Source organism: Cetorhinus maximus, chromosome 7 (genome assembly GCF_964194155.1).
Source record: "Cetorhinus maximus chromosome 7, sCetMax3.hap1.1, whole genome shotgun sequence".
Lineage (NCBI taxonomy): Eukaryota > Metazoa > Chordata > Chondrichthyes > Lamniformes > Cetorhinidae > Cetorhinus > Cetorhinus maximus.
Genome location: NC_135885.1, coordinates 144,970,912 through 144,981,920, shown reverse-complemented (window position 1 = coordinate 144,981,920; position 11,009 = coordinate 144,970,912). Strand labels below are relative to the sequence as shown.

At 42.6% G+C, this 11,009-nt stretch overlaps 1 protein-coding gene across 1 annotated transcript in view; it reads left to right on the top strand.

Moving 5' to 3' along the window:
• The window catches only part of fgf14 (fibroblast growth factor 14), a 537,893-nt gene continuing 526,884 nt past the window's right edge, over window positions 1-11,009 (top strand). Inside the window, exon 1 of the mRNA XM_078546063.1 lies at window positions 1-261. Coding sequence (XP_078402189.1) covers window positions 57-261 — 205 coding nt within the window. The 5' untranslated portion in view covers window positions 1-56. The remainder of the gene's footprint in view (window positions 262-11,009) is intronic.

The following is an 11,009-nucleotide window of genomic DNA, read 5'->3' as shown; positions in this document are numbered from 1 at the left end:
GAGATACGATCACGTGAGGCACAGAGAGAGACAGAGAGATCGGAATATCATTTTCTATGCGAAATTTCGTGCCACCAGTCAGCGGACGGACTGAGCCGAGTCTATTATGCAACCAGGAGAATCTGCATCTCAGGGTGTCTAAGCTGCTGGATTGTTCTTCGCCGAAATCAATGTGGTTTCTTTGGAATATCTTCAGCAAAGGAACGCATATGCTGCAGTGTCTTTGTGGAAAGAGTCTTAAGAGAAACAAGAGTCCAGTTGGTAAGCGTCTGCCCCTCTAGATGGGCAATCGTTCTTTTTTACCCCCCCCTACCTGTCTGCACCCTCACACGTAATATCTGGCAAGGGGTTTTTGTTTTTTAATGTAGATCTTTTATTTCCGAGCTGCTGCCTATATCTAACCGAGCAGTCTGCTAAAGGCTCAGGCTGCTTCTGACGTTGGCACTGCGGTGTAGTAGATCATTACCCTTTCTTTGGCATTCTGACACCTTCTTGCTGCTACTTCATTAAAGAGTTTTATTTTTGCATGGCCTAAGGTAGCAGAAAGTCACTGTTTGTTTATCACACACACACACACACACACACAGCTCCCCGTGCAATGTACCGGCCGAAACCCCCTTTTCATTTTCAGATGCATCGCGCATGAAAGTTACGTGATGTTTGCCTCTCTTGTCACCTATAGATTGGATGGAGTCTCTCGGTGCTTTGCTATCGACATTGACCATGGTTTATGGTCCAGCCGGCGCGCTCAGCCCAATGATTCCCCTCGATTGCTTTCTTGAAAACCGTGTGAAGTGCTTTTTTTCCAGTTAGTTTTTTTTTAAGAATCTGATGCCGGGCTTGTTAACTTGAACACTCTCAGTAATGCAGATGTTTCCCCTGATGTGTGCGCGACCGAAGCAGCGCGTCCTGCTCAATTACAATAAAGTTTCAGGAACTCTTTGGAAGGTGCTATTGGATTATTTATTTATTTGGGCGGGGGGTAGGGGCATTCTGTAATAACTCGGGCTGCTGGTGTGAGGTTGCAGGATCTCTGGTTTTCATTAAGTTGAATGGTGGAGTTCACCTCAGCCTGGCCGCCGGGGTTTTAAACCCCATCCCTCAGTGTGTGTGTGTGTGTGTGTGGGGGGATTAGATATTGCTTTCTCCAAGCCCTGTTAATGAAATGCCACTTTATAAGAACGAGCATTTATGGTTATTCTGGGGTTAATCCCACTAGATGCTAATTGAGGTCAGTTTGAAGTCTCAGTTGACGGCAAGACGGAGTTGGCGATGGGAGAATTATCCTTCCTAATATTCCGCTGGCTGACCTGCTACTACCTCAGCAAAAAAAGTTTTGGGGGACCAGAATATATTTCTTCAAAGTACCTTAACTGTCAGATCCGAGGACTCGCTCGCATCCAAAAAAAAAATCCAAGACCCATCCAAACACTTCCTTTCATCCCGTTCCTGTTTAAACATATAAACCTTTGTGGAGCGCTCAAAGGGAGGTGGTACAGGTAAACGCGCCCTGATGAACAGGTAGTGTTATCCATCTTGTTACCTCTGCAGTCTCAGTGTTTGAGGACAGCCTCACACAATTTGCTTATACCAGTCTGTACATTGAGGATTATGGAGGGTGATATTATTCCTTGGAATCGTAGCTCTGCCCTGCGACAGTTTTCCAAATCTTTCCTTTCATTAAAACTAACTGGCAGGATATGTGTGTCTGATTACCATTTATACTTCCCCCCAACCCCTTTGACTCTTTTCTCCCTGGGGAGACAATCCGAAAAGGACCGCTTCTCCCAAACACTATTCGTTGCTCAAACTTCATTAGCTTGTGTAACTGAGAGGCAAAGACAGGGGTGTGTGTGTATGTGTGTGTGGCATATTGCAGGTTTCAGGGCTTTCTGTAGCGTGGCAGTATTTCTCTGGAATTAGTTGGTCTTTTTTATTCTGTTGAAAAAAAAAACCCCGGTTGCAAAGATTCGGAAAGAAAGCGCGTCTGACTTTGAAGTCTTTGTGAATTGTCTAATTTGGGATAAAGAGAGAGACAAAAACGCGAGGATATTTCATTTAATCTTTGCATTTAGGAGCCCCAGCGAAGCTGATTTGACGTAACTGCCTCGCAGCTTATTATAGATTTGTTTTAGTCATGGATTTCCTGATTTACATTTTAGTCTTATTCCAGTTCAGTCTGGTTCTGCAATACGTGTTTGGTGACACGGCGCCCCTTCATCTCAAGTAAATTGTTTATTTGCGTCGTTCAGGTGTTACTAAAAATGAAAGCCTTTAGACCTTTTGTTCAGAACAGGATGCAATCCCTCTGCAGGGGCTGTGTCTGTTCACCCCCTCCTAGAACACAGACACATACTGGATTTGCTGGTAAATACCATCTTGAAGTTTGCAGAAGAATGCATTTGAGTTAAATCACCCCTTCCTGCAACACGTTTCCAACAAAGAAAAGTCCAAATGAATCCATAAATCAACCCCGGCTCTCGCTTTCCTTTAGCAGCAATTGCTGCAAAGCCCACTCTTCGCTTAATACTGCATTACATTGATTTACCTCGCTCTCTGCAAACTGCTTTCTGTCCACCCAGGAATGCAGCCGTACGTACAACATAGGAGCGTTGCACTTACATCAATCAGCACCTTCCACACGTAATCGTGCGAGTAAATGTGTGTAAACATGCTATTGTGTCCCATATATGGAACGCACATCGACACCTATCTAAATAGGTAGAAATGTGTTTGTGTGTGTGTGTATGCATTGGACATACATGTGGCTCCCTAAGATAGATATGCTTGTACCATGGATTTGTGATCCGACGAATAGAATTGTAAATGTGCCATTTTTAAGTGAAAACTACATAGCGCGGTCCCTGCTGCGTGTTTTTTTTTCCATTACCTTTTATTTGCTTTTATAAATTGTGTAAATATGTAGCTTAATGAAAGTGCGTCTGCCTTTATGCCTTGTGCGTGTGTGTATACACACACAGCAGCCCATCTATTCCCCGTCGATGCTGGCTGTTTCCTTACGGTGTAATGCAGTATAGTAAATACAGTAAGTGCCGCATGCTGTAGTATTTTCATCTGCTGGTGTGTGGTGGCACAGAGCCTTGTATTGCCCAGCTATCCTCCCGCACTCGCTGCTTACTTCCAGCCCGCACTATCTGCGACAAAAGCTTTATGTTGTCAAACACCCAGGGCCGTGCTTAGCAGAGTCCGGGATAAAACAGGGGGAGTGGATGACTGCTTCGGACCCGCTTGATGAATTCCATAAAATGGTTTTTTGCGATGTGCAAAAAAAGTCAAACCTCAGAGAGAGGAAAATACACAAGAACGGAGAGAAAGCATTTACGCACAGAGCAATTTTTCCCATTCAGTTGGTGCGTTATGAAATTTTAGACCAAATCACCGGACCCTCTTTTAATTTCCATCTATTAATGTATAATTCCGGCGGTGCCTGATTCTATTTTCCTTGCTGAAGAAAATGGAAAAAAGCACAGTGATAGTAATTGAATGCTGGTGTCTGGTGGAGTACAGTACTCCAAACATCATCTTTGGCCCCAAATTCATCATTGGAAAAGTGAGCATTCACCTGAGGGCTCATCAATGTTGAGCAACAATTAATGGGTTTGCTTTCATCTACAGCAAACCAGACCAGCTCATGCCAACTTTACTCACCGTGCACACTATTTTAATCAGTTACTGTTCAAAACCAGACAGGCAATTGATCAAACGAATCTTTTTGATAGACTGAATAAGGAGAAATTGTTTTCACTGGCAGGAGGGTCGGGAACCAGAGAGAGACACAGATTGAAGATACTTGGCAAAAGAATCAGAGGGGGGAGATGAGGAGAATTTTATTCATACAGCGAGTTGTGATGATCTGGGATATGCTGCCTGAAAAGGTGGTGGGAGCTGATTCAACAGTGACTTTCAAATGGGACCTGGATATAAATTTAAAAAGGACTATGGGGAAAGAGCAGGGGAGTGGGACTAATTGGAAGCTCACTCAAAAAGCCAGCAGAGGCAGGGTGGGCTGAATGGCCTCTTTCTTTGCTGTTAGATCCTATAATCACATCAGCTTTAGCATTTGTGAATGAATCCGAGCTACATCAAGCGTTACACAAAACAGGCACAACACATTTAACTAGATCCATTTATTCTGTGACACAGAAATAACTTTAAAACTTTGTTTCTCAAACTGTCACAGTTTTTTTTTTAACCATCTCCAGTTCTTGTCTCTCCAGTTATATTCTGCTTTGGACAGTATAATGCTTAAATAGTTTATGCTTCTTTTTCCTAAGTCTTAATTTATAGTATAATGGGAATGAATCACAGTTAGATACCCAAATCCATTCCATTACTCCATTCTACCCCATCAAAACTTTCCTCCTAATCCCAATCAAGGGAATTAGAATTAATCTAAATTTAAAAACTTCCAAAATCTCAAACCTGGAGAATCCCAGGGCAACATTTAAAAGAAAACTATAGCACCATCTTGCATCCAAATATAAAGCACTTTCCTTTTTCGAGGCTTTTTTTAGAGGTAGTCAAAGTGGAGATGTTCGAAGATCATTGGACTTTTTCTCCGCAGACATAAGGAAATGGATGCGAGACCTTCCCCATCACAGCAACAACTAGTAAAAACAAACTGATTCAGAAACATGACTTATTTAACTTGGGGATTAGCGGAGGGATCGTCTTAAGCAAACTGGCTCTATAATTGGGCAGACGAGAAATTGGAAGATGCCTAATTCTCTGTTCCCCTGAGAAGTATTTACTCTATCTCATATTCATTCTTATACATAAAGGATTCATTGGAATATTAGTGTAAAGGTGCTTCACTCTTCCCATTCTGTCAGGTGAAATGTATCGCAGACACAGCTACTCCCCCAAACACACATGACCCAACAGCAAGTCAGAGAGTTTTGCGTTTCCACTCAGAATGATCATTTTCTATCACGTGGCCAGACGTTCCAATTTCTGCTGTCATTTCATGTAACACATCCAGATGATTATTTAGTCCTTGTCCAGCAGTCAATTATGAAGGTGAAAATGAAACTATTTTGAATCACAACAGATTTAAATCAAGTCTCCAGGCCATGACATCACTGTGCTCTCATTAAAATGTAATCTTTAGAACCCTTCACCTTAGAACTCCTTCTGAAACAAGTCCATCTCTTCCAGAATGTTGTTTCACTAACATAATTGAATCGAGTTTCATCGTTTGAGTCCAGTAGGGTAACAATAAATATGGGGTATTGAACTCTTTTATCTTCCATGTGATAGCTACATCAAGGTGCCATGTACTGGTGCTCCAACTGGCTGTGCCGGGGCATCAGCCATTTGTGGTGAAAAAAGTTGTGAAAGAATTTGAAACTGTATTTTTCAGGCCAGGCTGCCCATTAATATACTCTGGGGGTGAAAGTGAACCTCCTCCCCACCTTGCACCTAAAGGATGTCTGATTAATATCCAAACCCATGTTGGTTCTGGCAGTTTTACAGGTGTCTCTGACAGCTGCCTAAATTGGCATTGAACAAGTTACATCTATAAACAAGGAGCCCGATACCTGCTTTAGGACTCCACTGCTAAGTTGACTGAAGCAGGCGCAGGTGCAAGGCCTCCTTGACTCAGGAATCTCCCAGCAGTCACTGTAGGCAAACAACAGCTGCAAACAACATGGGATGGAGAAGAGCTCTCTTGAGTGGTGCTGCTGGCCTGTCAGTGATTAACCCCTCTACCCCTCACCACAATCCTTCCTGTTATCCTTCCACCACCACCACCCCCCTCCCCAGGTTCCCCCGCTCACTGTTAACGGTGAGGCAAACATCCTGAAATTCATCCTTTAGAATAATCTGCCTCTGGAAACAAGAGTAATTCACATGTTTTACACTTGTCTATAGCTACAGAGTGTCTCCAGAAAGGCAATGAAACATTTATAATCTATCACTCATGATGTGCAAGAGGGATCTACTGAATACCCATAAAATTAATAAGAAGTTATGTTAAACTTATCTACAACCTTGGTGAGATACACTTGGAGTACTATGAGCAGTTCTGGTCTCCATATATCTTGGTTAGACCAAACTTGGATTACTCTGCACACTTCTAGTCTCCATGTCATAAATCACAGAATCGCAGAATTTTAACAGCACAGAAGGAGGCCATTCGGCCCATCGTGTTTGCACCGGCTCTCCAAATGAGCATTATGACCTAGTGCCATTGCCCTGCCTTTTCCCCGTGCCCCTGCACGTTGTTTCTATTCAAATAATCATCTAATTTCCTCTTAAATGCCTCAATTGAACCTGCCTCCATCACACCTCCAGGCAGTGCATTGCAGACCCGAACCACTCATTGTGTGAAAATATTTTTTTAATTCATTCATGTGATGTGGGCTTCACTGGCTGGGCCAGCATTTATTGCCCATACCTAGTTCCCCTTGAGAAGGTGGTGGTGAGCTGCCTTCTTGAACCATTGCAGTCCATGTGATGTAGGTACACCCACTGTGCTGTTAGGGAGGGAATTTCAGGATTTTGACCCAGCGACAGTGAAGGAACAGCGATATATTTCCAAGTCAGGATGGTGAGTGACTTGGAGGTGAACTTCCAGTTGGTGGTGTTCCCATCTATCTGCTGCCCTTGTCCTTTTAGATGGTGGTGGTCATGGGTTTGGAAGGTGCTGGCTAAGGAGCCTTGGTGAGTTCCTGCAGTGCACCTTGTAGATGGTACATGCTGCTGCTCCTCTGCGTTGGTGGTGGAGGGAGTGAATGTTTGTGGACGTGGTACTTCTTTGCTTCTTTTGCAAATTATTTTAAATCTGTGCCCTCTCATTCTTGATCTTTTTATGAGCAGGAACAGCTTCTGTCCAACCCCCTCATGATTTTGAACATCTCTATCAAATCTCCTCTTAGCCTTCTTCGCTCCAAGGAGAACAGGCCCAACCTCTCCTCTAATATACTTTTTCACCTCCCCTCTGAACCTTCCGTATTCCTCTTGGTTCTCAATTGTATTTTCTACCTGACACTTGTCATAAGCACACTTTTTCTTCATTATCTCAATTTCAATCTCCTTTTTCATCCAGGGAGCTCTGGATTTGTTTGCCCTACCTTTCCCTTTCAATGGAATATACCTTGACTGTGACCGAACCAGTTCTTTTTTGAAGGTAGCCCATTGTTCAGCTACAGTTTCTCCTGCCAATCTTTCATTCCAGTCTATCTGGCCCAGCTCCGTTCTTGCCCCATCGAAGTCGGCTCTTGTCCAGTTAATTATTCTTACTCTGAATTGCCTATCGTTCTTTTCTATCATCATCCTTAAACATACAATACAATGATCACTGTCTCCTAAATGTTCCCCCATTGACATTTGATCTACTTGGCCCGCCTCATTTCTAAGAACCGATCTAACAGTGCATCTTTTCTTGTTGGATTGGACACATACTGCTGTAGAAAATTCTCCTGAACACAATCTAGGAATTTTTGCCCCTCTCCGCCCTTTACACTATCACTTTCCCAGTCTACAGTCGGGTAATTAAAGTCCCCCAATATAACTACTCTATAATGCCTGCATCTCTCTGTAATTTCCCTGCAGATTTATTCTTCTATGTCCTTCTCACTATTTGGCGGTCTATAGACTACACCGAGCAATGTAATTGCACCCTTTTTGTTCCTTAGCTCTAGCCAAATTGATTCTGTCCTTGATTCCTCTGGGACATCCTCTTTCTCCAGCACTGCATTGCTCTCCTTAACTAATACTGCCACCCCTGCTCCTTTCCTATCTCTTCTGAACACTTTGTACTGGGGAATATTTAATCCCAGTTCTGCCCTTCCTTGAGCCAGGTCTCTGTTATCACCACAACATCATATTTCCACATAGCAATCTGCGCCTGTAACTCTCCAATGCTATTTACTATATTCCGTTCATTCACATACATGCATAGTAACCCTGATTTAGATTCTGTTACTTTCTCCTTTGCCCCAATTTTACCCATTAACTTGCTATTCTCTATACTAGTGCTATCTGCCCCTCCCAGTATTTTTTCCACCCTGGTATTCCTCTCTAGTATTTTCTCTTGGTTCCCACACCCCTGCCAAGTTAGTTTAAAGCCCTCCCAACAGCACTTTGGGACAAAAAGGATATAGAGGCGCAGAAGGAGGTTCCATAAAGATTTGCAAGGATGATTCTAGAACTGAGACATTCTAACAGGCTAGGCCTCATTTCTATAGAGAAGAAAAGGTTGAGCGGTGACCTGATGAAGGTGTTTACAATTATGAAGGGGTTTGATAGGGTAGAAATTGAGATAATGGTCCCACTTGTGGGGGAAGTCCACAGATGCTGTCAGATCTGCTGAGTATTGCCAGCATTTTCTGCTTTACTTCAGATTTCCAGCATAAGCAGTATCTTGCGTTTGGTATAGGTTAGTCACTATTAAATCCAATCAGGAAGTAGGGAGCAACATCTTTACTGAGAGTAGTGAGAATGTGGAACTCTCAACCACATGGAGTAGTTGAGGAATATAGTATGGATACATATAAGGGGAAACTAGATACACATGAGGGAGAAAGGAATAGAAGGATATGCTGATAGGGTGCAGTGAAGTCAAGTGGGAAGAGCATGTGGTGCATAAACATGGACCATTTGGGCTGAATGGCCTGTTTCTGTTCTGGACATTCAATGTAATTACATAAATGCTGGGAGAGTCGTGTGACTCTGCAACCCAGAGGTTGATGAATAGTGGTACTTTCCTTTTTCAGTTCAGTTTTTTATTGGCTTTTTATCAATTTACGTTCGTTCATCCATTACTATCAAATTGAGCCAATTGGACTAGTTACATATACATGTATTAAAGTTCATCTAACAATGTTAAATGCTTTGAGTGAGTAAAATCTGTGCCAAGCCTTCATTACACTGCTACTCAGTGTGCATTGACCCATACATACAGATTAACGTTCCTGTGTAAATGAGAAGCTTCTTTTCCTTCTGAATGTCACAGAACATGTTATACAAATTGAGTCTCAATCAGTTAATTGGATTTAAGATTAGGAGACAATCTATACAGATGTCTTGAAGATGCAAACACCCAAATCTTAGTTTTTTTTTACTTTAGACCAGTTTGTGCCCCACTCTCCTACACAAGGCTGTGGGATCCTATACGCTCAATATCTCCAAATACTAACAGTCCCTTAATATTGCTAATGCTGAGTCACCTATTTCCGGTTTGCAGGATTCAGAACCCTGATCTCTAGGCTACCAATACTTCCAGATCCCTTCCTGGTACCAACTACATATGTATTGCCTATTCATGTTGGATGAATTCCTGGATATTTCATCTCATTAGTTCCTGCCTCCTACCATTGGTGACTCCCCACCATTCCTACCCTTGGCCATCCAACCTGCTCATCTTCACAGCGCATTGCCTTCCCATGGACAATGGAGGCAAAAAGCCACTTCTGTGCCTGATTGGACAATGGTTGCCTGTCAGTCAAACATTCATTTTATCCCATATCCAGTAATTTTTAATAATTAATAGATGTTTAAAAAAAATGGAAAAAGATTCACACAATTTATCTAATGCCTTATCTATGAACTCCTGGAGTTCCTGATTGCAATGTCCTCGAAATTGATCTTCTATTCCCAGGCACACCAGGACAATCCTGGAGGGTTGGTATGCTCACAACTCCTTTACCCTGTCTCTGGGTAGATCTCAGAAATACTCTAATGCTCGCAAAACCAGAGATATCCCTTCTCAACTCCCTAGATTCCAGGAATTGGAATCCTGGGAGCCCCAATGAAAATACTGCCACACCTCTGTGAGCAGACATATGCTAGTATTGCTAACAAAGACCTTTGTTGGTGGCTTTTTGGATAAAAAGTGCTATTTCAACACTTGTTGCCGAATACCATGAGAGTTTTACACAAGGTGAAGGGGGCTGCGCTCAGTAGTGAGCCACCTGCCTGTTTTGTAGTGTGGATGTTTTGGATGCCAAAGAGGTGAATATAGGCACAAGCTGTCTTGGCAATGACAGAAGTCATTTGTCTGGTCACTCCTGAGCTACAGAGAGTATTTTCCTGCCACAGAATAAGAGTGCTCTCTCTCAGCTGACTATTTTACACCACCTGACCACAAAACAAGGCCAGTCAGTTGAACAACCTCCTCCTATTCCTGAAGATCACTTGGTTTTCCTATTTCTCCAACTAGCACTTAGCACATTGTCACCCTCTCGAAATAAATGATGAAACTTGAAAATCAGCACTTTGGGCCAACACCCTATAATTTAAGAAACTTACAATTCATCATCAGATAACAACAGTCCTACCACATTAGCTATGCCTGATGTAGCTCCTTGTGCTTAAATTGTGCATCGTAGGATGTTTGTGGATATATCTTGCCCTGCTCTGTGAGCTTCTGCCGGTAGAGGAAGATCAGCCTTATTGGTTATTCTTAACTCAATAATGGACGTGTATTTTTTAATTTGAAGGTGCTGATTATAGAATAGTACAGCACACAAGGAGGCCATTTGGCCCATTGTGCCTGTGCTAGCTCTTTTGAAGAGCAATCCAGGTAATCTTACTACCCAATATCCCTACAATTTCTTTTCTCCTTTAATTGTTTATCCAATTTTCTTTTGATGGCTGACATTGAATATATATCCACCACCCCAACAGGCGGTGCATTCCAAATTCTAACCACTTCATGCCATTTGCCAGTCCCACCTGTACAGGCACAGTGCTGTACCAGCTCTCATCTGCTGGAGTGTTGAGAACAATATATCAACTCTCATGGGTCACGTTTTTGAATTTGTGGAGCTCCATGGAAGAAGTTTATGACATGACAGATGTGCAGAAGGCTGGCAACCAGCAGCAGTTGCATTCGATTTGTTTCAGTCTCCAGGTTGTCATTGAAGTGATGGGTAATGGGGGTTTTATAAGTTGAATTATGTTAATGATACAAGAACATTGTTGCCATGGTTTGAGGGCGTCTGTCAATTGCAGAAGTAAACGTTAGCAGAACATATCATTCC